Here is a 25,000-nt window from a genome sequence, read left to right on the forward strand (position 1 = left end):
GACCCCGCCGCACCCCCCGGTGTGCTCGCCCCAGCCCGCTGACGGCCACCGCAGCCTGGCCGGCGGGCCCGCACCAACAGGGTGGAGCCCGGCGGCGCCGGAAAGCCAGAGCGAGCTGCTTCTGATCTCCTCTGGCGTGCAGATGTTCTTCGTGGCCCCCAGCGGGCAGGTGAGCGCCCTGTCACATCCCGGATATCTTCGCATCGTCAGCTTTGCTACCCAGCCGCCTGATGGGAGAGGACCCGTCTTCTTGGATGTGAGTAGACTTGCCTTTTGATTATTTTCTGATCATTTTATGCATCATTTTACTGCATTGCAGTCTGGTGTGGCAAATACACTAACACAAAGTAAAACTAATTGCTCCTTAGAATTTGTACCGGCTGTCGTTCATGCTGCCCGTGTTTCCGTTCCTCATCATGAGTAACAAAGTGTTTTGACTTTGTTGCTTCCCACTGAATGAGAGCAAACAAAGCTGATGAATGCCAAGTTGAGCGCTTGACACCCAGCGCATTGTTGGTCAGCAACACAATGGAGGCATTAACGCGCGAGTCAGCGCTTTTGTTGTCTTCACACAGCTCATTGTTGTGTCAGGCGGCACCAAAAAAAAAAAAAAAACTCTCGCAGTCGCCTGACAGACAGACCGATCGACGACCTGTGACAAAACATGATTAACATTTTTTTTTTTTTTGGACAAAGGTTTATTCATGAATTGATGTATTGTCAGAACATCTTAGTTTATATGTTTACTTTATTACACAATATTTAGTGACTTTTTTTTTTTTTTTTGTATCTTGCACTCGACAACCACTCCACTAATCTAAAATAAAGCATTTTGGAAAAAAATATAAACTACAAAAAACGGACAAACTTCCTTTTAAAACTAATTAAACTACCTGAATTAAAAAAAAATAAAATAAAAATTTAAAATTGTGGAGGAACCCAAAACTCCCGCTTCAATGTTGACTGCTGCCATGACGTACGACCATTTTTCCCCATTTGTCATCATGGAAACGTTTGCGTGTGTTTCATACAGGTGTGCGGCTGGCTGCACCCCCTCACCCCAAACACGCCAGTGCTGCTGGCCCCATCCGGCGTCTTCATGTTGCCCGATACGTTGGCACCGATGCCGGGCGCCTTTATCGGCGTGGTGCTGTCGTCGCAGCTGCCCGCCGCCGACCGAGAGATGTTCCAAGATCTCATGACGCAGCTGACCGACTTCAGGGTGCAGGTTGATGATGTCACACGTCCTCTTGTTTGACAAAAAAAAAAACAATCATTAAAACCCTCAAAAGTATGTACAAGCGTACATTGACTACCGAGGATTTTGCTACCGATTTTTTTTTTCCGACAGAGTCCAGACAGTGTGGGGCCCGGCGTCATCAGGCTGAATGAGATGGTCCCCCTGGGTCCTCAGGTGGTGTTGCCCGAGAACGGGGCCAAAGCGCCGCTTCCAACTTGGAGCGAAAAGATGGGCCAGGGAATCATTTCAGGTGAGTAAAGTCAACTTTGACGCATGGGCAGGAAGGTGAAACAATTTTCTCTCTCTCTCTCTCTCTCTCTCACACAACTTCATTTATCGAGCATTTTTAAAAAAAAACAACCGCAGCTGGGACACAAGATCGAACATGAAGGACAGAAAGAGGAGCACGAGTGATGTCTCCGCTGACAACCGAGTTCAGCTTTTATTCATTTTAGTGTTAGTTTTAGTTTTTCTTTTAATATGTGTTGTTTTTCTCCAGCGTATGATTAAAAAGGGCTACAAGTATTGCGTCATAAAGAAAAGTACACTCCAATTGTCAAACAACTTTTTACCTTCCATCTTCTGTATGGGCAAAGAGCAATACTGAAAAAAATTGCACTTAAATTTTTTTTTTAATTATTTTATTTTGTTTTTCATGAACTATAATAACCTTACTCCCAGGTCATGACCTATGAAACGGAATGTCGCCAATCAATAAGCTTGGAAATGACTCCAAAATGGTTGACTTGTATCTTTTCAAGCATGGCTTTTTTAGACTTTTTTTTTTTTTTGTAGCTCTACTCATAATACCCACGGCTACTAAATTTCATTTGGCAAAGTGAAACACCCTTCAGGAGCTGAATTTTCGAAAATGCACTGAAAGGTGATGTTCATTAGTGTCCATGTCTCTCGAGGGGCAACGCGGTTGGGCCACGAGGTGGTTAGAGGAGCCGAAGCAACCACCAGAGCCATACAGAAGAGTGCTCTGAAGATCCGGGACCACCTTACGCCTGAGGAGACGCCCTCCGAAGTCAGCCCGCAGGTCTCCAAAGGCCTGCAGGTAGCAAAGCAGGCCACAGGGGGCGCTTTACGCATCAGCCAGTACTTGGGTGAGCTGTCAGAAAGAAAATATCAAAATATGGTCTTGTCCTTTAGCTCACGAAATTTTTCATGTACCTTGACAGTGGATGGTGTGAGCACATTGGCCGAACATCTGGCGGAAAAGGTGGCCCCTCAAGTGAAAAAGCACGGCGCCAAGCTGATCCCCGAGTCCATGAAGAGCAAAGACGGGGAGCCGTCCAATCTCGAGGGAGCCAAATTTGTGGCCGCCAGAAGCCTGCAAGGTGACCTTTATTTCACCGATCATGCACAATTGTCTTCATGAGCTTTTTTTTTTTTTTTTTTTTTTGTAAAAGCAAGCAATATCTTCAGGAAAAGTTAGCCAAAGTCAGAGAGATGTTTAGCAGGACAAAACAAGATCGACTGCACTGTCCTGTAATGTGTTCTTCCCCTCCACACATCAGGCTTCACCACCGTGTGGACCAGCCTGGAAACGGGAGCCAAGCTCATCGGCAAGAGCATGTCATCCGAAACCGTGAGCACGGTGACGTACAAGTGAGTCGGCCTCACCGAACCGTTGCCTGGCTCACTTCCTGTTTGGGAACTTCCTGATCTCTTTCTGCCTTGCATCTTTTCAGATATAGGGGCTTAGGGAAGCTATTAAACACGCCAGCTGACGTCTAACTCTTCTTTTTCCACTTGTCTCTTGGCTTTTGGTAATGTATTTATGCTTGCAGAGTTGATTCACTGGAGGTTTGTCTGTAAATTTTCCCTTCTGGCATGTCTGGGTACTGCTAACTAATAAAGGAAATGAGATGAAATAAGTAAGTACATTTTAACATTTTCTTTCTACACTGCAGCGCTCAAAGAGGACTCCGAAATTGTTTCATTTAGTTCAACCGCACGTTGCATTCCACAGCTTTTACATTTTGCTGACTGCGCATTTGACTGTTTGTACGTTTAAACTCCTCGCGGCCAAGGTACGGCAACGAGGCGGGCCAGGCCACCGACACGGCGCTGCGCTCGGTGACCAACGTGGGCGTGACGGCGTACAACGTGGACAACTTGGGCCTGAAGGCCATCCTGAAGACCACGGGCAAGGAGATGGCCAAAGGCATGGTGAAGAGCTCCAAGGGACAAGAGGTGGCGGCGGGGGAGGACGGGACACCTGGGACGTCGCAGGGTGCGCAGGCAGCCTCCGATGACGACAAGGACAAGAAAGTGCAGAAAGACAAGGTGGACGAGGGCGCAAAAAAGACTTGATGTAGCCCAGACGTCATGGTTCCTTTTATCGCATAATTTTTCGCGCTCCTTATTTATTGCGCTGGGCGTGTGTTGCATAATTCTGCATTCTTTGGGAAATTGAAGGAGTTTTTATTATATAACTAACAATGAGTATTGTTTTTCTGTTGTTGTTGTGCTCATTTTTATCACATTGTTTACGTGGTTAATTCAGTGTTTTACAATTGTTCTCCTAAATAGTTGTCTTGAATTGTGTATATTTTTGTTGGTCGTATCTGCTACAGTTTGTTAATGGATTAAAACATTCCTGTCGTTGAAATCAATGATGTGTATTTAATTTTTGAGCACGGTTGCCATCTTGGCAGTGCCCCACAAATCACAAGTTGTTCCCCCGCCTGCCTCCGACCTGTCCAATGGATGGATGGATGGATGGTACCTAATCAAGTGTGCTGTCACTGAATGTAACTTTCTCGATGTATTTTTTTCTTCATTTCTTAACACGCTCCTTTCATTTCTTCCTTTTCATTTTCAAAGAACAGATCAATCATCCTAACTATATTAATCGGTTTTTAATTTAGGCACTTTGGGGGCCACTGGGGTTTTCTCTGACGTCACTAAAGAAAAAAAAAAGAAGAAAGATTCAAAGAAACTAAAGAGAGAAAATGCCATACACTTCCGGTTTTGCTTTGGGAGCCGTGACGCATTTCCGCCAAACGCAAAGACCGACTACCCGCCCTTACCCCAAACTTAACTTATTGTTTTTTGTAACATTTCCTGGCGTAAAGGGGAACTGGCGTGCTTCAGTCCAGCAGTCTGCTTGTGAAATGTGTAACTGTAAACTATGTACTTTGACGAATGTTATATGTGAATGAGTTGAATTCCATTTACTTTACTTTGATTTACTGGACGAAGGTTTAAATATCTTCGTAGTAGTTCGTGAGCCAAGTGACACACGGTCTCACAAATAATTGCATTGTCACGTTCATCGTTTTCGACAATGCTTCTGATAACGCCGTTGCTGACAAGCGTTCACTTGACAAGGTGAGTTTGGTTTTGTTGTGATTTCATACGTGTTACGCTACTGGTTATAATTGAATAGCGGGAATTGTTTGGGGAGTGTACAATTTATCATACAAATTACACCCCAATTCAACTGAACGTGAATGTGCAAAGACGGTGAATCCGTCTCTTTGGCGCACAGCTAGTGCACGAATTAGCTAGCAAGGAGGGAACCTCTCGGCCTGTTTATACTCTTCGGTCGCGTCAGTGGGAGGAGGAGGCGAAGAACAAGGAGTCATGTTGATATTCTATTTTTGCTCCTTTTCGTCCTCTTTCAACAAGTCACCTGCAGCCGAGGGCTCGGTGGAGGCTGCGGTAGTCGGTGAGTTTGACGAGGGGGCGGGCGTCCGCCCGCCTGCCTGATTAGCCGGCCTGTTCCTGTCAGCACTTTGGAGTCCTCAGCATCGTTACACGAGCTTATCGTCAGCCCGCAGACATGAGCGGTCGGCTGCCGGACCTCAGCCCCAAACAGGCTGAAGCACTGCGACAGGTAAGAGAGAATCACATAAGACGTTCATGTTGTTCTTATTTTAAAGTAAGTAAACAAACAGCCTGAAGGGGCAAGATAATACATTGCATTATATTTTTATTGTATTCATTACTTTTTTTTAATGTCGCAAATGAACAAGCTGGAGCACCACGAAATATAAAAAGTGTATATTTAACAAGTATTACAGTATTTGTACCTAAGGTATATACAGTATTTGCTATTGGTTAATTGCATAATAAACTCATTTTTAAATATTAAATTAAAAAAACATGAGTCAGTATTCGGTATATTTATTATTTTTCAGAAATATTGATATTTATTTTTTAATTAAAAAAAATAAAATGGCCTTAACTAACTGCACTGGGCAAGCGATAAGACAAATAACTGCAAATAATACAGAAAATATGTATTATTTTACAGTTAATAATTCATAATATAATATAGTATGATATCATATTTGACTGCAACTCTTTTTTTTTTTCTTCAAACAAGCACGCAGGCATGCACACACACACACACACACACACACACACACACACACACACACACACACACACACACACACACACACACACACACACCTTTGCCGCACAAATCTATGTGAAAGATATGCAATGGTTTGTCTCTGTTAGACTTTATAGTGACTGTGCAGCTTTTCCTTGTATTGATCCGAATCTCGTTATGGTTCCACCTCAAATGTCCCCAGTGAGTCAGTGAACAGCGCGACCTTGGATGTTTTGCTACATTTTCAAAAGGATCATTTTGCTGCTTAACACTGGCACACTCAAGTGTGAAAAGTAATTCGTCACTCGGTCACAAGTTTGCCCCACGGCTTCACATTGATGAATAAGAGCTAAAGAGATGGGACGAATTTTTCCGGCGTGGACGTTAAATGTACTTTATCCCACGTGTGCACTTTTCACTCTCTTCTCAGTTCAGGGAGAGGATTCAAGACGTTCTTGCTCAACTTCCTGCCCAGCATGACCACTTTCTGCTGCGCTGGCTCAGAGGTGAGCACTCAAAAGTGACGAGATTGGGGACATCAAGTGCGCTAAACATGTTCTAATCACAGATGATCAGAGCAAGAAAAATGTCTTCTCATTCTTCATTTGTTATTTTAACGAACAGGCGATGTTTTTTAGACAGGCGCTTGCTTCTCTTTATTTGCAGATTTGTGAAAATGAAGTACAAATGGGTACAAAACGAAAGGCAGTGAAGCAGTCAACTACCTTTTTCTGAGCAAAAACCGTCGTCCGTACGTTGGGAGAATACAACATCACAGGCAGAGCCGAAGCAATAATGAGCAAAATATTAAAATTATTAAAAATATTAGAAAAGCATACTGTCGTGGATTAGACAAAAATAAAAAATACACTAAATGTATCACAATAACAGCAGTTGAGTTGTATTTCTTGTTACGATTAGTAGTTCAGATGGAGGCCTCCCTTGAGCGACTCGGCGCGCTCTGGGCTAATCCGCAGCTAATCGCATTAAAAGGTGCACTCCGACAACAGAAGGGGCCGACGCGCTCTCGCCCGTTTGGTGGCACTTGACAAGGAGATGCCACAACAAATCTCACATGCTCTCCCAATGATCGAGGTGGGGGCCACTTCCAAGTTGTGGATTGAAAACCACCCAGTCCACTAGCTTGATGCTAACACCCGACGCAGAACGTCATGGACAGGCTAATGCAACCGGCATCAGTGTTGTGTCTTTGCTCTCTACTGGTGAAGGCGCACGTACCAGAAAGAGTCATACGATGGCTTTGTTCAAATAAAATAAATAAAAAATATAATTTTGTACCATCATGGTAGCGTGTCGTACAATGTCAGCCGCTGTGACATCGCGCCACAGTAGAGGCCTTGTACGCTCTGTTCCACGTCAGATCCGATTCGTTCAGAGGAATTACATAAGTGTGTAGAATGTTTCGAAATGTTCTGTGAAAATTGCTGAAAGTGGGTAGTGTTCATTTCTCACTTTTGGCACGGACACTTGGGTTTCTTGTTTTCTCATGTCACTTTATTTGTAAAATGTCCCAACACATTCCAAACAAGGATGAAATAACCATACCATAATCTTTATGAAAGTCATATTTGAACCCTCTTCACTGTCAAAAAAAAAAAAAAAAAGTTCTTCCACCGTAAAGAGATTTTCCTTTTCTTTTGTCTACTAGCCAGAAACTTCAACGTGCAGAAGTCGGAGGCCATGTTGCGAAAGGTAACGCGAATCCTCTGCTCCACGTCACCATTTTATTTCCCTGTGCGCATGTGCGATGTTATCGCAAGGAAAACTCTGATATGTGAAGAGCGATTAAAGTCCACGCGTTCAAGTTGGCAGCTGGGCTACTCGTTAGCTTCGTGCTAACAACCGCGGCAAACCGTCAGGCCGAAGAACAAACTGTCAGTCAGCTCTAATCAGTTCCACGTGTGTGTGTGTGTGTGTGTGTGTGTGTGTGTGTGTACCGATAATGTAACGACTCCACTTTTTTTTTGAGGGGGCAAATTTTCCTATCTTGTATATACCTTTAACTAACGCTGACAGCCCCCTACCACAAAGTATTTTATATATGATGAACAACTGTTGTCACGGTAATTAATTGTTGTGTGTGTGTTGTTCTCCTAGCACATCGAGTTCAGGAAACAAATGAAGGTGGACACCATCATCACTGACTGGCGGCCGCCCGAGGTGACAAAATAACAACAAGTAGAACGATCACAACCAAAACGACAATTTTAACAGCAAAAAAAAAAAAAAAAAAAAACGACAAATGTTACAACTTCAGAAACATCAATACCAACCAAAAAAAGACCAAATTAACAACTGCTCTACCATTGAAAATGACAAATGGAACAAAACCCGACAAGAAAAAGTGACAGTAGGAACCAAATAAAGACAAAACTACTATACCAACAAGAAATGACATCCAAAAAAGACAAAAATTGCCACTGTAACAACAAAAAAAAATCAACATCTGTAGCAACAAAAAAATGACAAGAACAGAAGCAAACCAAAATGGCAGTCTTATCAAAAAAACCTGACAATGAAAAAAAAGAACCCAAAAAGGCGACAAAAAGACCAAACTGACAACCGATTTTCACAACAAAAATTACACATTAAATACATTACAGAAATTGACAACAACTGAAACCAATAGCAACCAAACACACACAAAAAAAGCTGTATTTTTGTTGGTTTTAGCTGAAAGCTGTAAAACCAACAAAAATAACAATAAAAGCGACTTTGGACTTTTACCAGACAGGGATCGCCACAGTGAGTCAAGACCAAACTGACAACCGAAACGACAAAAACAACTCCGCCCCAAAAAAAAAAAAAAAACCCCAAAACACCACGGAAGAAGCGGCAAACCACCACCAAGACTTCATGCAGACCTGACTACTTACTCATAAGGACAGTTGTTGTGCTCTAGCGATGTCGGGGGAATGATTTTCATTCATCTCCAACACGGGAGATCCTACACAGCTATCGTCCAAGGTATTCTTTTGAAAAACATCCAACACCTTTCCAACATCTGGCAAAAATTCCAATTGGTTGCCGAAAAGACAAAAAAAAACCCCCCCCCAAAAAAAAAAAAAAAACCCCAAAAAAAAACCTCAGGCTAATTGTGTGTCTGGCGTGTAGGTGATTGAGAAGTACCTGTCGGGCGGCATGTGCGGCTACGACCGCGACGGCAGCCCCGTGTGGTACGATGTGATCGGTCCCGTGGACCCCAAAGGTCTCTTCCTGTCCGCCTCCAAGCAGGACTTCATCCGCTCCAAGATCCGAGACTGCGAGATGCTGCAGCAGGAGTGCGCCGCCCAGTCGCAGAAGGCGAGTGCCGTGCGGCCGCCGTGCATTCTGGGAAGGGAGGACGCTAATGCTAACGGCTAACGGCGCGTGTGTGCTGTGTTCCAGCTGGGCAAGAACGTGGAGTCCATCACCATGATCTACGACGTGGAGGGCCTGGGGCTCAAACACCTCTGGAAGCCTGCCATTGAGACTTACGGCGAGGTCATGCTCTCACACGTTCTCACTCTCTCACACTCAACACTCTTAACTTGCACACAGCCACTCGTTGACACTCTCGGTGACAGTGACATTTGTGTGCAAGTGGTCCTCGAAGCCCTTTGGTGCGTCTTGTGGTGTCTTCAGATCCTGCAGATGTTTGAGGACAACTACCCAGAAGGCCTGAAGAAGCTTTTTGTCATCAAAGGTAAATCAGGACGAGGAGTCGTCGCTACGTCAGCTTCCTTTCCTCACCACTCATCATTGCGGAACGTACGATGCTCCTTTAGCTCCTAAACTCTTCCCGGTGGCCTACAACCTCATCAAGCACTTTCTGAGCGAGATCACGCGGCAGAAGATCTTCATCCTCGGCGGTGAGACGGACGCACGCGTTGCGCGCACGCACGCATGCGTCTTTCTGAGCTGGCTTCTGACCGGAGAAGCGTGTGCTCGATTCCGCAGCTGACTGGCAGGAAGCGCTACTCAGGCACATCGACCCTGAGCAGCTGCCCGTCATTTACGGCGGGAAACTGACTGACCCCGACGGAGACCCTCGCTGTCGGACCAGGGTGAGTTTGGATCCTCTTGTCCTGATAGACTTGAGCTTCATCGTTAGATGATGGCAACCAACTTGCTTCACGTAGAACCAGCGTGGCAACATGCAGCCAGGCAAATGTTTGGTTTTTTTTAATTGCCTGCTGACTGAAAATTATTATTTTTTTAATTGGCCTGGTATCAAACCTAACCTAGCATTTAATTTGCTTTATAAAAGTGAGATAGCTTAATGCTAAGACAAAACGGCAAATTCCATCAAGTGGCGAATGAAAGTAGCGCCACGACTTATATTTGAATATAAACCGTTGCAACATATGTAGACGGGGCAGACAACTCCGAGGTATACATTCTTTATCCTCCTGAAAGGAGTTAAACTTGTCAGGAAAGGCATCACTGGAGGTTTTAACAGAAATCAAACAGAGTTGGCTGCAAACAATGTCACAAACTCTTTTTTTTTTTTTTCTAATGTAAGAACAGAATGGATCTTCCCTTTTCTGGAGACACACGAGGAAATTGCAGAAGGGAAGCACCACAAAAATAAGCAATTTGCACCCGCTGGTTTAGATGCGACAACGCCGTAGCAGCTTGCTCAAGTTAGCATTTTGGAGGCGCCTGCCGCTAGTAACTTGCTTGCGGTGGGGGGCGTCATCATCACCACTCACGTTGATGCTCTCTTACTGTCTCTGTAGATAATTAATTGGGCCCAGGACAAGTGAGGCACAGAGGGAAGTCCCCCATTTGAAAGGCTAACACTTTTTCTCCTTTTCTTTTGTAATCTAGCTAGATGCGTCGTTACTGTGTGACGTCAACACCCATTCGTAGTCACGTTTTGAGAATAAAAGCTCTTTTGAAAGCCACTTCACATGACCAGTCGTCTTTTTCATGACAGCAAAATTGTCTGTAGCCAATCTTTTTCCGTTTCCACATATTCCACAAATATAGATTTTTTTTTTAAAGCACTTTTAGAAACAACTGCATCTTAAACAAAATGCTGCACGTACTCTTAAAATTTCAAATACAGTAATCAAATAATAAATAATACAGTCTTTGTTTTAAATAAAAAACATACTTTTTTGAAAGCAAAAGAGCTCCTCCCTTCATTTCAATGTAGTTCCTTGGCACCCAGACGCCCCAAGAGGGCACCAAAGCAATACTTGTATGAACCGACACCACTTTTGTGTCTTTACACACACACACAAAAACAAATGTACACTTCCTGTTGAAAGCGAAGTGAAAACGTGTGCTTAAATTTGCACATAATCATCTCCGCTGTGTTCTGCTGACCCTACTTGGTTAAAAACTCTGTCATGCCACCTCACAATTTTGTGCAAACCAAGCCACCAAACATGCAAACAAATGGCGATTTCGTCATGTGAGTAAATCTTTCTTTTTCTCCTTGTTGAACATCGTATTTTTTGTTTTTTTCCCCCCAATGTTAATCTTTTTTTTTTTCTCCCGCAGATTAATCACGCGGGTCCGGTTCCTACTTCCTACTATGTGCGCGATCACGTATCGGTGGAATACGATCGCTGTTTGACCGTCAGTCGAGGGTCCACAAGACAACTGGATTACGAGATCCTCTTTCCGGGATGTGTCCTCAGGTCAGATGTTTAAACCACATCAGTCACTTATGATGTATTTGCATACTATGTCGGAATGTTAGTTCAAATTTGTAACTATCCAGTTGTATCCGGAGATGAATTTTTAAAATTGCCTCAATTTGGTTTGTGCGTGTGTCTTTCCATAACCCAAGATGGCAGTTTTCCAGTGAGAGTGCCGACATCGGCTTCGGCGTCTTCATGAAAGCCAAAATGGGCGAGTGGAAAAAGGCGACCGAGATGGAGGCGGTGGTGCCGAGTCAACGCTACAACGCTCACTTGGTGCCCGAAGACGGTTCACTAACGTGCGAGCGCCCCGGCGTGTGTAAGTCCTCCCTCCCTCACACACACTCGCACACGTCTACTTTAACACAGTCTCATTTCTTTATTTTCAAACATACGCTCTTCGACGTTGTCATTTCAAGCAGGCGTCAATTAAAAATCTACGATCCTTTCTTAAGGAGACGTTTTTGATTTTCTTGATGTGGCATTTATGAACATTACAGACTTACATTGCACCATAAAACAAGGTTATTTGAAGTGATTTCACAATCCCAAATACCTGCCTTGAAACCCACGCACCGTAAAATTGTGTGTGCAGACGTGCTGCGATTCGACAACACGTACAGCATCTTCCAGGCCAAGAGAATCAGCTTCACCGTGGAGGTTTTGCTGCCAGACCACTTGAAGACCCAACAGGCCGCTGCAGTGTCCAATCAGAATAAAGACGCAATGGAACGCAATCAATCGTAGCCAAGGATGTCAGAAGCAGTTGGGGAAAAAAAAAAGTATTACTTGAAGCACACCAAAGACCTGAACGTGTTTGTGTTCCCACCATGAGAACTGTTTGGTGATCATTATTCAGCCCTCCAAGGATGTTGTCTTTACTACAATAACAGTATTAAAATAAGATATAACAATAATACGGTATAGTTGATTGATTTCTGAACATTCAGATTTTGTTGTTATGAATAGATTTGAGTTTCCTGCTTCCCCCTCCAAACTTGAGTATGAATGGCTGGCTGTCTCTATGATTGGCGGCCGACCAGTCCACGGTTGAAACCAAACCTACGAAAGTCATCTGGCAAAAAGTGAGGGTACGCAGATAGAAAATGAATGGATGATGCTTATTTTAAAATCTTTTTTTTTTAAACAGTCCAAATCTGTATTTTATTAAAATTTGCACTTGTCACATTGTTCTTTATAGTTTTTCTTGTTAGCTTAATTTTAAAGTACTATTAGACCAAAACACTTTTTGAGACGAAATTACATTTATGTGGAAATATCTTGACAGATTATTAGGCCACTCTGTTTGGTCGTTTTGTGTCATTATTTGGCGATGTCATTGACGATTTTTTTGTTTTGAGCATTAATGTATATTAAACTGGTAACAATACCAGCGACAAAAAATGGCTTTGTCTCAACAATGTCTAAATTGTCAAAATAATAGTCACGTTTTATCCACTTGACTGGTTGACACGTTAGCTCCGAGTCCCCCGAAACGACTTTATCGCCCCCTGGTGGCCATACTAGCGCTACACACTCACCGGAAGCGCGCGTTTCTTTGGAAACCAGGTGGTACAAACTTTCTTTCCTCGATTTGGCGACATTTAAAATGAGCAAGGATTATTGTAAATATGACATGGCGCGGCTGCGCACTGAACTTGAGCAGGAACGAGAAATAAAGTGAGTTTTCACAATTTTGATTTCTACTTGTGTTTGCAACATTTTTGGGGGTTTGTTTTTTTAGAGACATGTTGGAAGAGTCGGTACAGGACCTCCGGTGCACCATGAGGGAACTTCAGGACAGACTTCATAGTGTCGACGGGGAAGGTGACAAAGAGAAAAGTTTCGAGTGGTTAACTGCGTTCATTTTGTGATTAATTGTTTTGTATGCATTTGTTTTTGGGGAACTTTGGGCCAGACAACGAGTGGAAGACCAGATACGAAACTCAGACTGAGCTCAACGAACAGCTACAAAGGCAACTCGCTGTCGTTCACGAGAGACTGGAAGACCTGCGTGGGAACCCAGTCGGTGAGATCTCACCTGGTCGACTAAAGAGACTAGATATAAATAAATCCTACGTTGGGCTCTGAGTCATACAGCAACGTCGTCGCCATATTGGATGTGGCTACATGGGGCGGTGAATGCCTATTCATTGCTGCTTGGAGATAGTTTTACATCCATTCAATGCCAGATTTATTGGGATTAATACTTATCAATGACATTTGATTGAATTTGGCCATTAAAACATGATGTTGGGACAACAATTTGGCTTTATGGCTTGTCCTATGACATCCTGTTTGTTCATAATACAGTGCAGGGAGTTTCCGAGGGAAATATTTCACGGCCTCCACAAAAAGGCTTTGTAATTGGATGTAGACGTCATGAGATGGCGGCAAAGCTCTTAAAATGGAGAGGATCATAGAGCAACAAAATATATCAAGCATGGATGCGATCATGACTCAATATTACATAAACAACTGGCTTCATCAGTTAAATTATTAACCACAAAAACCCATTAAGACTCATCAATGGTATTAGCTAACTATCAAAAATACCCAAAGGGTTTGATAAAATCAGTTCAAAACTTTTATTCGAAAGCACTCATATGTACATTTTTCAGTCTCTGTGCTTGAGTATTTTTTGAAGACTTCTTACTTTTACTCAGTTGAAAATAGAAACTTTCTACTCCTTACTATGACAAAATATGTACTTTTTAAAAATTTGAATTTGTGTCGTTTTTCCCAGATCGACTGGCTTCTATCCGATCCTACGATGACATGCCTTCTGTGAGTGTGGACTTTCATCGATCCCGCCAGCAGGGCGCGCCACACACACACAATAAATGGAAGACAGAATTGAGGAAGTTCTTTGACTTTGGCCACCATTTTGCCTTCTTAGGAGTCGCTGAGGCATCACCTCAAGCTGCTCACTGACGAGAAGTCGGGTCTCAAGAGTCAACTGGCCGACTGTCGCGTCAGCATTGAACAGGAGTCAAAGGTCAGTCAGACTTGACCTACTGCATCCCATGCATCTGCTCTATACAAAGTCTCCTCTTGTTTGGGGCATGGGGGCGGGGCAATCAGGCGTTCCATAAAACCAACGATGAGAGGCGAGCATACCTCTCGGAAATTGCCAAGGTAAGAGTCCTTCTCCATGTATGTTGTCATTACAACCAAGCTGCTACGATTCCCCGACAACGATGGCTTATTCGGCTGTCGATTCAAAAATGTTCTTCTGCAGTTGTCCTCCATGGTGGACGCCCAAAGGAGGCAGTACTCCATGCAGCCACGGAGGGCCACAGAAAGCAAACTGAGGTATAACATAAACCTTGGGCTCAGCGATAAACAAATTTACCTTATTCACATTTTTTTATTTTATTTTATTTATTTATTTATTGCCCAAAAAACCCTAACCTGTTTCCTTATGTTGAGTGTGCCCAGAGCAAAGCAGCCAAGCAGGAAGTCTGAGGCCGACGCTAAGAAGGGAAAAGCTGGAGAGCGTGACGCTGGAGGATGTGTGAGAGGAGGAGGAGGAGGAGGAGGAGGTGGAAAAGGAGAGGTGAAGAAATCCCACATTGGAAGCAGGTTGCCCACCCTCAAGCATCACATGAAACACTGACTAATGCAGCATCTTCCTGAGGAACTATCACACTTGAACCTAAAAAAAAAAAAATCTTTCTACCACATTCGTATTACTTGAGTGAAGCCGCTTCCAACGCACAAGTCATCACCCACGTATGCCCACACACGTCCACAGAAATCCAGTGTAACATACGGATTGTTGAGCATTGGTCTTTTGTTGCTCGATTGTGTCTTTCAGATGTAAAAAGCGATTATTTTTCCAAGGTAAGAGGCAGGAATATTTGTTTAATGTGCCAGTGAATATTTTCATATCGTCTGTCTACCTGTGTTGCTGCACCGTTTGTGTTTAAATATACGTAGGTTAAAGGATTATAACGCCACCACATAGTTGCTATTTGTTAGTCTCTCAAAGGTGTTTTGCATTGTTTGTCAGTATTAAAATAGCAGACATTTAAAGTTACGGGTTTGTTTTTAACATACGTGTATTTCTCTGTTCACCAAAAACAGTTTGGTCAAAGCAAATCCAATTTGGGTTAAAACTGGACCAATCCGCTACTTGGGTCATTTTGACCCAATCTTCACTGGGTTGTTTTGTACAAAATAAGCCATTTTTTTATTTATTATGATTATTTTGTACAAAATGATCCAATTCTTTGCGTGGTTTATTGCAAAGCAAAATGAGGCAGTACTCCATGCAGCCACAGAGGGCCACGGAGAGCGAAATGAGGTCAGAAAGTTGGGTCAAATTGACCCAAGGAGTGAATCGGCCTAGTTTTGACCCAAATTGGGTTAATATTGACCTCACTTCTTTTCATAGACTGTTTGATCTATGTTTAGTTTAACTCCAACTGGGAGTGGAAATAAATGGCATTAAGTGTCTTTTTTTTTTTTTTTTTAATGGTCATCTGGCAAATCGTGTGTGTGTGTGTGTGTGTGTGTGTGTGTGTGTGTGTGTGTGTGTGTGTGTGTGTGTGTGTGTGTGTGTGTGCGGGTTTATGCGTGCGTGTTGAATGAGAATCACGACACGAGTGACGTGCTGAGGAGGAGGAGGAGGGGGGGGGGCAGCAGCAGCAGCAGGAGGAGGAGGAACCTGCAGCTGCTACTTAGTTTCGTGTGCTGCTCAGCTTCTGATTCTTCTTTCCATCATCACCACACGCACACGCGCGCCCACAGTGTGAGCAGCAGGGCTCCGCTGTAATAAACTTTTGCTCACTTCCTGCTTTTTGTGGACAATCGGCAAGACTGGAGGTGACGGAGGCGCTCAGCTCTCGCGTCGGTAAGTCATTCACGGGTTGGACGATTTTGGGATGTCGTGCGTGCGGGGTGTAGCCTGCTATTGATTGTCCCTCCATCAAACCACGCACACTTGCTTGTTGCGAGTCCACCCAGATTAGATTTAATCTGTGGTTAGTGCTCTAATCTGGGACGCGCGCCTGCTCGCTTCTTGCTTTGCTTTCACAACTTTTGTGTGTGCGTGTGTGCTTGCGCGCGCGATCGTGTGCACGTGTGCGTGGCAGACAGTACCGCGGTGGTGGTGGTGTCGCCGCCGGGCCACGTCATGGACATGGAGCACTTCGACGACCGCGCTCAGCGCCACGGCAGCCGTGCCGGATCGGGATCCGCGGCCGGGGTCGCCGCGGGGGCCGGGAGCGGGGCGCGCGTCAACGGCGTGCAGAGCCCCACGCACAGCGCGCACTGCAGCCTGTTCCGTGCGCCGCGCAGCCTCAAGGCCCTGAGCGCCGAGAAGCGCGCCAAGAAGGTGCGCTTCTACCGCAACGGCGACCGCTTCTTCCACGGCATCGTCTACGCCGTGTCGGCCGACCGCTTCCGCACTTTCGACGCGCTGCTGGCCGACCTGACCCGCGCCCTCTCGGACAACGTCAACCTGCCGCAGGGGGTGCGCACCATCTACACGCTGGACGGATCCGGGCGCGTCGGCAGCATCGATCAGCTGGTCGAAGGTAAGCCTGGCTGGAAGTTACGGAGTACGGGTGTGCCAAATTTTGTACCTGAGGGCAACGTTTGATTTTTACAACCGACAGATGGGTAAGGTCATGGGTAGATGACCCCCCCCCCTCAAAAAGCTATGTGACGGCTTACCTGTTACCTAGGTTATGGTCATGTGATGTTCCAAACTGAGCACTTGGGCAACGTGACGTCATTTTCAGTCGACAGCAAGTGACAGTACAAGGCAAAATGGCCGTCCCCTAAAACGAAGTAAAACGGCTGGATTTTTCTGCTTAATTCATTTTCCACAAACGCAACATTAATCAGAATTTCGTGGTTAGACTATTGGGGGCGCATAGAGCATATTGTCAAGAGCATTTTTGACTTGACTTCCCTTTCACTTGTATTGTGAATTACATTATCATTAGGCCTAATTAGCCATTTATTCAAAATAAAATTCATTTAAAATGGTTTCTTTTGCCCATGTATTTTGTCCATTGGTGAATAACAATTGACTGGTTTTAGTATTTGAATTATAATTACCAGTAGTTTCCCATTTATTATGCAAATATTTATTTATTGCAATATTTATTGTAGCAAATATTTTCTTTTTAAAAAATCTGTCAAATATAAATCAATTGACCAATTATGGAATAAAATAAAATGTAAAAATATCACATATCCTTGTAAAATTGTTTAATTTAATGCCGAGTAATTCGTGCCATGCTATGACATGATAGCCTTCCCGTCTGATGTTGCTCACTACTATCCTCCTGGCGCCACCAACAGGCGAAAGCTACGTATGCAGCTCTGTGGAAGCATACAAAAAAGTGGATTACACCAAAAACGTCAACCCCAACTGGTCGGTGAACGTTAAGGCGTCGGGCGTTGCCTCGGCCCGTGGGCCCCCCTCGCTGGGCAGCGCCAAGACGAGCCCCCCGGGGATGGGTGGCGTCAGCCTGCCCGAGAGCCGCGAGAACAAGGACTTCGTTCGACCCAAGCTGGTGACGGTGGTGCGCAGCGGCATGAAGCCCCGCAAGGCCGTCAGGATTCTGCTCAACAAGAAGACAGCTCATTCATACGAGCAGGTGCTCACCGATATCACCGATGCCATTAAACTCAACTCTGGAGTGGTCAAGAAGATCTATACGCTGGAGGGGAAGCTGGTGAGTCAAATGCAAACAATGACGGGCGCTAACAATTGGGTTTGGCGGTGTGTGCATTGATACTTTGACTACACTCCCAGACATAAATTCTTTATCCTCTGGGAAGAATTTCTAATATTACTGAGGTATTTTAACTTCTCGACCTAAATAATCCATACGCACGCAAAAAAAAAAAAATCCATGTCACCTTTTTTACAATGCATGTATCGTATCGCCAATGTGATCCCTCCTCTCGCCACAAAATGTCAAATCCATCGTCCAAATAAACACAAATCCAAAAAGTTGTAATCAAATTGTTATTTTAGGTCTGTTTACATCTTATTGGATAATCGAAACTTTTGTGAATGAAGGCATTTTCCCAGACAGATTTATGAATGCTGTGTATGTGTGTGTGTGTTCATTGTTGTGATTGCCCACGCCGCATCAGACAGCATCGTGTGTGTCTGAGTCACGCGCCCTTCAAGGTCCGCCCACCTGCTCACTTGTGCCATACATTCATTTCTGGGGGGGAAAAGAAAAAATCCGATGGACTCGAATTGGTTACAATGGCAGTATTGCCTATAGCGCCACCTGCTGCTTTGGCATGTACTCGACAGTCTGTCAATTTGCGTTCATGTGGTTGATTTGGGGATTATGATTCAATACGTATGTATGATGATTTGATTTCCTGACATTCCTGTCTGTTCGAATCACACGCTAATCTCATTTTCCGCAGTACCCCCCCCTCAAAAAAAAAATGCACAAAATGATAATTTACTATCAGACATTCATAGCTTTTATTCTTGGGAAATTACAACCACAACAAAAAAGACTATTCTTGTTTTATTATGATTTTATGAATTTATTGAACTTAATAATGGAGCAAAATATGGCCTTTATACATTTACAAAATTTTGATTATTATTATTTTTTTTTAATTGTTGGAAGATTCCATCTTTATTGTCATAGCATATGTATGTAATCATGAGCAGGCAACGGTTGTTCTCGTTTTGCATTTAGTGCCATTTTGTGTGCCTCTTGTCACTAACGCTGACGGGCGTCGCATCCCGTCTGACCTCACACAATCCATTTAACGATCGGCCATGATTAACCCAGCAGGGCGTCGCTCCAGATTCCTGATCGGATCTGCACTTCTTAAAAATAAACAAATAAATAAATAAATAAATAAAGTCTCTTTCAGAATCCTCCCACGCAAAATTTAAAGTCACACTTTTCCTCCCAAAGCCTGCTCACGCTCCGGTTGCCACGGGTTACGGTTGCCTGGGAGATTACACAATAAACTCGCCCTCCTCTCTTTCTGCAAGTAAGGCTCTTATGGCGCTGCTATTTTTGGCCGCTCTATCGATTGGGCCGCCGGGCATGGCAACACGCGAACCACCCGGTCTGGGTGCCCTTTTTTTTTTTTTTTCTCTGAAACTTAACGAATATTAAAGATCACGAAAGAACAACGCACAAATAGGAGATTACTTTAAACCTCAGTGAAATGCGCTTAATCCGTGTTGTAATCGCAACTAAAACAGCCTTGGCTTATGGTGAAGGAAAAAAAAAGTTTGTTTCATGGTTTATAGCAGCATGAACCCTCATCATTGTGACATTTTTACTGTATGTCAGCATCAGTCAAATATTTGACAGTCGGAGGATGACCCTATAAAATATTGATGACGTCTCATTGAATAGAAACTATGTGTGAAGGTACAGTAATAACCCAAGTGTGCACCCAGATTGGGTGACTTAATGTGTGACTGTGTGTGTCAGAAGTAGGTTTCTAGGTTGCTGGTTGTGACGCGTCGTCCCGGCAGAACTGACGAGTCCAAAGAGAGAAACAGAGATGACGTCCGAACACCAAAACGGCTCGCTCATCTCTTTGCATTCATTAACCTCTTTTAATGAGGACACACACACACACACACACACACACACACACACACACACACACACACACACACACACACACACACACACACAAGTGCAATAAAGCTCGTTTTTTTTTTTTTTTTGTGGGACTACTCGAGATAGACGGACCAACCAAATTTCATGTCGCTAAGTCAAATTTGACTTTGTCGTTGACAATAAGATGCTTGCATCAAAGCCAAAGTAGATGACTTGCTGTGTCTTTTCAGGTGTGACTTTTTGAGACCTTTTTTGTGGGTCTGCTCATGATAGACATGTCAACCAAATTTAATATTGCTCAGTGAAATTGGCTTGAGGGGATGAACTTTTAAACCATTTGGTCAAGCGCTACCTCGAATTGATTTAGTGAAAATGTAACGGCTACTTCAAACCAAAATAGATGGCTCCCGTGTCTTTTCACTCTTGGGACTTTTTGGTGGGTCTACCCTGCATTTTTGCAACATTTGGTCAAGAATTTACAGTACCTTATGGGGTTGACTTAGGTGTTGACCAGTCAATGGTGTTTTCAAACCAAAATACCTGACTTACTGTGTCCTTTCGGGCATGGTCTCTTGGGACTTTTTTTGTGGGTCTGCTCATGATAGACATATTTGCAAAGCGAAACTGCCTTTGAGACCTGAATTTAAAAAAAATGGTAAGGAGCTGATGTTGTGGAGTTTACTTAGTTGTTGATCCTCAAATGGTCATTTCAAATCAAAATGAGACATTTCCTGTGTCTTTTTAGACATGGCTTCTTAAGACTTTTTGTGGGTCTACTAGCGGTGAACATGCGTTGTAAATTCACATTTCTTGGTGAAATTGGCTTGGGGAGGCTGAATTTGGTGCTTGTTGGAGCTGCATACGAGAGTTTGTGACTACCTCTCCACGAGAACCCCTCCGTCCCACATGCGGGTTCCGCTCACTAGCGCCCCCTCTGTGGCTCCTGGTGTCACATTTCAGCTTGTAACCTGAGCAAGAAGGTTTCCAGTCCTCCTCCTCTTCCTCACACTCCTCGTGCCACGGTTGCCGAGCAACACCCTTTGGGTTCTACTCTACTGTACTGTAGTGTGTGTGTGCGTGTGTGTGTGTGTGTGTGTGTGTGTGCGCGTGTGTCAGGCTGGTTCCGATCAAGAAGATAGACAAGCTCTAAGTGGCTTAAAGCGCACAGCCATGGCTCCACTAATAATACTGTGGTAAGCTGTGTTTGCACACACACACATGCACACTGAGCCTTGAGCCTCAAATCATGCACATGCCCTGATACACACACACACACACACACACACACAATTATGTCTCACCCCAGCTGTCAGTCTTGACTCACACACACAAACACACAAAGAACGAGGGCTCGATTTGGTTAGTTTAATATGGCAAACTAGGTTGTTTTTTTGCACTCAACTAATATGACAGAAGGGTCTAGACCTGGTTTGTTTACCTACTACTTAGTGTAAGGTCGAGTACTTGGTTTGTTTACCACCTATGTCAGTGTAAGGACTAGAACAAAGGTAGTTTTGAGTCTCGAACGAGGTTTGTTAAGAGTCTACTCCAGAAATAGCTCAGTGCGTGGTCTATATGTAGGTTCAAGTAGAGCCCAGTACTCGGTTCGTGTCGGGTTTAAAACTAGGTTTGTTTCATGTTAGAGCTTGGTTTGTGTCGGTTTTTAGATCTAGGATAGCATAGCGTCCAGAATTAGCTGACTTGTTCTTCCTAAATTCGCCCTGTTCATTTCTTGTTTCGCTCTCGGTTCATGTTGGGTGTCGTACTATGTTAGCGTAGCGTTTTCAGGGACTTTCCAAGCTTCCAGTTATCTGCAGTGCTGGTTCTTTTGTTCTCTTTGTGCCTCATCATCTTTCTCCTCCTCCTCCTGCACCCAGCACTGCAGTGACCCAGACCGTAAACCTCATCAACAAGATAAAGACCATAAGCAACGTCAAGAAAATTTTTATGCAAATGGCCGTTGTATCTTGTATTGCTCGCCTTTGATATTCGAATGATGATGATGATGATGATGATGATGATGTTTGGCAGTGTAGTGCTGTACTGCTGCTTTGCTGAGTCACTGTTACTCAGCACTTTTGTGTGAGTGTATCTGCATCTTGTTATAGTGGAGCTGCATAAATTGGCATTTTAGATGTCTACAATGACTGCAAAACACACACACACACACACACACACACACACACACACACACACACACACACTAGTGTGCCTCTCTTTGATTCTTGTCATACTTACCCTCTCTGGACGATTTATTAGGAACACCATCATTGAGGTAGTTTAGGTGTACCTAATGTTGTGTCCAACCACAAAGAAGAAAAGAGGGTCATCAAGCTGAGGAGAGCATAAGGAGGGGCGGGGGGTGAAGGGGGGCAGCCTGAGGACAACACAATGCATTGTGGGATACAACGTCCTATTTGTTTCACTTTTGTCACATGTGCGTGAAAAAACATCAAACGAGTGAAGTTGGAGAAAAAGGAGAGCTGGCTGGCGTAAAATGATGGCGCCAGCGGCGCGTTCAGGTGACCTCGGGAATGCTGCCACCACTGCTGTCGTTTGGTTCCCAGCTGGTGTTTTGAGTCCTGAACAAGATGAAGGTCAAATGGGGAGTATGCCTCGCAAAGTTTGTTCAGGGTCATCCGAACGTCCTCTTTAAAACTTCAAATTTCCTTCTGCTTGTGATTGCTCAGTTTTTGCTTTATTATACCTTTTTCTTTATGCTTTTCCATAGTTGTAATTTTTGATTTTTTTTTTAAACTTTTGTAACCTTTTTCTATCGATTGGTCATGGCCCTCAACATGGCAATCGTGTAAATTCTAAAAGTCAAACAATTGCAAAACTTTGTGCACTTCTATTTGTCAGGGCAATTGAATTCAGCACCGCGGCCAGCTCCTTTCGCTTCCAGATCCACACTCGAACTTTTAACAGACTTCTTCCTTGACTCCAAAACGCAATTATTTTTCTTCTTACGACCCCCGGCATTTCATTTAGCTCGCAAATATTCAACTCCCACTCAGCTCTGCAATAATATAAAACAATAAAATTAGCCAAAATAACTTTAAAAACGTCTGCTTTTGAACCAAAATGGCCGGCTTCCTGTGTCTTTTGTTGGGGAGGATTGGCTTCTTGACACTTTTTGAGGGTGTACGCACGGTAGACGTGTTTTCGAAATTTCATGTTACGACGTTAAACTGGCTTTGGAGGCCGAATGTTCAAGACGTTTGCTCAAGCTTGTGGAGATGATCTATTTGTTGTCCCTAAAATGGCCGCGTCAAGCTAAGGTGGCTGACTTCCTGTGTCTTTTCAGGCGTGGCTTCTTGAAACGGTTTTTTGCGGGTCTCCTCACGATTGACAAGCCGACCAAATGTGGTGCTTGCTGCTCAGTGAAAGCGGTTCTCCGTGTTCTCTCTTTGCTCTCTGACGGCTGCGTCGTCTACTCTCTCACTGCTGTACAACACTGCCCCCTTGTGGCTGCTTAGCGCCAACCCAGTTGCTCTATGTTGTATAACATATTACTGTAATGTCAAATGAGTCGAATACGTCCCTGGTGCTGTCTGGAATAGTAGCATATGTCGACAGAAGTATATGGACGCACTTAATAATCACGGAATGGTAGTAGCGACCCATTATTTTTGTGCTGGTCTTGTCTAAATATGATTTTAGCTTACTGAGGAGCCAAAGAAGTTAAAAATAAAAGAAACCGATGCTTTTTTTTTTCTTGATTTTTCCCCCCATTGCATATTTCTTCGACAGTACTGCGGCTTTTTATCTTGAAAATTACTCAAATGATTATGTCACACAAATAGTGATTTTCAGATGCGGTGTAGTGAGTAAATGTGTTTTTCCGTGCAGGTGACATGTCTGCAGGACTTTTTCGGCGACGAGGACGTGTTTGTGGCATGTGGACCCGAGAAGCTGCGTTTCCAGGACGATCTCATGTTGGATGAGACTGGTGATTTTTTATTTATTTTTTTTTTTGGAGGGGGGGGGGGATTTATTCATGTTGATGAGTACGTTTTTTGATTACATGCAAATGTATCGCACCAAAAAAGTTAGATTGAACTGGATTGTACTTAACAAATGTACTGTATAAAAAAAGTTAAAGCCACTCTCACATTGTGTGCATGAACAATTCGTTGAATGATTCTTGCATGTACCACTAGAGGGAGCCAGCGTACCACTAGGGGTCCAGTCCCGCCACATTTCGGCGAGTAACAGTCGTCACTCGAGCTTTTAGACGCCCAATGGCGGCCGTTCCACTTTTAAGTGTCTCACTCAGCATCTTTCCCTCACTTGCTCACTCACGTGCTTCTTGGCTCTCCTCGATAATCAGATGGAACGAGGCCGTCGCCTAACCGAACACAAGAAAGTCAAGCGAATGTCACGCGGCTCGTTAATCACGCGAGTTCCTTCCTTTGTTAAATGTCACGCTTAATGGCGGCAAAACAAAACAATGGCCTCCATGTTAGCCCCTGACTTGCACGTACAGTATCGCTGCGCTCATTTCTTGAGTTGCTAAATATGGACGTTGATCATGGTGCGCCTGGTATTTCTTTAACGTAATTGTTGTGCCCTGGTCTACTTTTTTTTCTGCTGTCCTAAAAGGCGCCGTGCATTCGAATGTTTTCTCTTTTGTTGTGTTGCGTGGCAGAGTGTCGCATCATGCGGCCGATGAACTACGGCAAGATGTCTTCCATCCGAGGTTCCCCCAAAGCTTTGATCCAGACTCGACGGAGCAAGTCGCCCATGTCCGGTAAGAAATCAAAATGTAATGGCAAAAAAATTAAAATGTAATTCTAAACTCTAAATTGGGGTCGAAGTAATATTGGTCATGGAAGTTTTTTGTTAAAAAAAAAGGCTCTTTCTTGTGTTAGGATTAGATTAATCCTTTGCTGCCTTAATTTGTTTGGGGCTTGGCTACATAGAAATTAACCAGCAAAAATGTGACAATTTTTGGGTCAAAGTATACAAAAATCAAAATTTTAAAGTATGATAAAAAAGCTTTAACGCTGATTTGACTGTCGTGTTATTTGCTGCAAAGTCATTTACCAACACTCAAAACTTCTCCAGAGTACTTCTAATGTTACCCTTTTTTTAGCTTTATTTTTTTTGAACGGCATTTGAAAATGTATTATTTCCTATTGTGGCGATTCGTTTCTTTCTT

At 43.8% G+C, this 25,000-nt stretch overlaps 4 protein-coding genes and 1 long non-coding RNA gene across 9 annotated transcripts in view; all 5 read left to right on the forward strand.

Moving 5' to 3' along the window:
* sparta (spartin a) overlaps positions 1-3,864 on the forward strand; it is an 8,302-nt gene extending 4,438 nt beyond the window's left edge. For 2 of the 3 annotated variants that reach the window (XM_019869530.1, XM_019869531.1), the window contains exons 3-8: positions 1,034-1,228; positions 1,352-1,490; positions 2,155-2,349; positions 2,425-2,583; positions 2,764-2,854; positions 3,280-3,864. In XM_019869530.1, coding sequence (XP_019725089.1) covers positions 1,034-1,228; positions 1,352-1,490; positions 2,155-2,349; positions 2,425-2,583; positions 2,764-2,854; positions 3,280-3,562 — 1,062 coding nt within the window. In that variant the 3' untranslated portion in view covers positions 3,563-3,864. Of the gene's footprint in view, positions 1-1,033; positions 1,229-1,351; positions 1,491-2,154; positions 2,350-2,424; positions 2,584-2,763; positions 2,855-2,937; positions 3,067-3,279 lie in introns of those variants that run through there. The other variant, XM_019869532.1, reaches the window with a different exon arrangement.
* A 450-nt stretch (positions 3,865-4,314) lies between these two features.
* On the forward strand, positions 4,315-12,023 carry LOC109515628 (SEC14-like protein 2). The gene is made up of 13 exons (XM_019869535.1): positions 4,315-4,582; positions 4,883-5,090; positions 6,025-6,100; positions 7,264-7,307; positions 7,713-7,775; positions 8,730-8,918; positions 9,003-9,098; positions 9,240-9,300; positions 9,383-9,466; positions 9,555-9,661; positions 11,109-11,248; positions 11,401-11,570; positions 11,847-12,023. Exons 2-13 carry the CDS (start codon positions 5,037-5,039, stop codon positions 11,996-11,998), a joined length of 1,236 nt encoding a protein of 411 aa, XP_019725094.1. The 5' UTR covers positions 4,315-4,582; positions 4,883-5,036; the 3' UTR covers positions 11,999-12,023.
* LOC109515638 (uncharacterized) lies at positions 9,668-10,504 on the forward strand. Its single transcript, XR_002168228.1, has 2 exons — positions 9,668-10,240; positions 10,337-10,504. It is a non-coding gene; the product is annotated as an uncharacterized LOC109515638 (long non-coding RNA).
* A 262-nt stretch (positions 12,024-12,285) lies between the features above and the next one.
* On the forward strand, positions 12,286-15,722 carry ccdc169 (coiled-coil domain containing 169). Its single transcript, XM_019869539.1, has 8 exons — positions 12,286-12,931; positions 12,996-13,078; positions 13,170-13,280; positions 13,998-14,038; positions 14,151-14,249; positions 14,336-14,389; positions 14,493-14,566; positions 14,693-15,722. Exons 1-8 carry the CDS (start codon positions 12,861-12,863, stop codon positions 14,868-14,870), a joined length of 711 nt encoding a protein of 236 aa, XP_019725098.1. The 5' UTR covers positions 12,286-12,860; the 3' UTR covers positions 14,871-15,722.
* Positions 15,723-15,910: 188 nt separating this feature from the next.
* The window catches only part of dclk1a (doublecortin-like kinase 1a), a 24,686-nt gene continuing 15,596 nt past the window's right edge, over positions 15,911-25,000 (forward strand). The window contains exons 1-5 of one of the 3 annotated variants that reach the window (XM_019869521.1): positions 15,911-16,109; positions 16,351-16,794; positions 17,570-17,946; positions 23,689-23,788; positions 24,488-24,589. In XM_019869521.1, the coding sequence (XP_019725080.1) occupies positions 16,392-16,794; positions 17,570-17,946; positions 23,689-23,788; positions 24,488-24,589 (982 nt within the window). In that variant the 5' untranslated portion in view covers positions 15,911-16,109; positions 16,351-16,391. Of the gene's footprint in view, positions 16,110-16,350; positions 16,795-17,569; positions 17,947-23,350; positions 23,449-23,688; positions 23,789-23,815; positions 24,374-24,487; positions 24,590-25,000 lie in introns of those variants that run through there. The other 2 variants (XM_019869522.1, XM_019869523.1) reach the window with 2 other exon arrangements.

The sequence above is a fragment of the Hippocampus comes genome, unplaced genomic scaffold (assembly GCF_001891065.2).
Source record: "Hippocampus comes isolate QL1 unplaced genomic scaffold, H_comes_QL1_v1.1 scaffold109, whole genome shotgun sequence".
Classification (NCBI taxonomy): domain Eukaryota; kingdom Metazoa; phylum Chordata; class Actinopteri; order Syngnathiformes; family Syngnathidae; genus Hippocampus; species Hippocampus comes.

What these genes read in the sequence shown, in the direction of transcription:
- LOC109515628 (XM_019869535.1), top strand. Translation starts at nt 5,037, where the DNA reads ATGAGCGGTCGGCTGCCGGACCTCAGCCCCAAACAGGCTGAAGCACTG. An exon ending in CTGACTGGCGGCCGCCCGAG is followed by an intron (nt 7,776 to 8,729) that starts GTGACAAAATAA and finishes TCTGGCGTGTAG; the next exon opens with GTGATTGAGAAGTACCTGTC. An exon ending in GAAGATCTTCATCCTCGGCG is followed by an intron (nt 9,467 to 9,554) that starts GTGAGACGGACG and finishes TCGATTCCGCAG; the next exon opens with CTGACTGGCAGGAAGCGCTA.
- ccdc169 (XM_019869539.1), top strand. Translation starts at nt 12,861, where the DNA reads ATGAGCAAGGATTATTGTAAATATGACATGGCGCGGCTGCGCACTGAA. An exon ending in GAGCAGGAACGAGAAATAAA is followed by an intron (nt 12,932 to 12,995) that starts GTGAGTTTTCAC and finishes TTGTTTTTTTAG; the next exon opens with AGACATGTTGGAAGAGTCGG. An exon ending in GCATTGAACAGGAGTCAAAG is followed by an intron (nt 14,250 to 14,335) that starts GTCAGTCAGACT and finishes CGGGGCAATCAG; the next exon opens with GCGTTCCATAAAACCAACGA.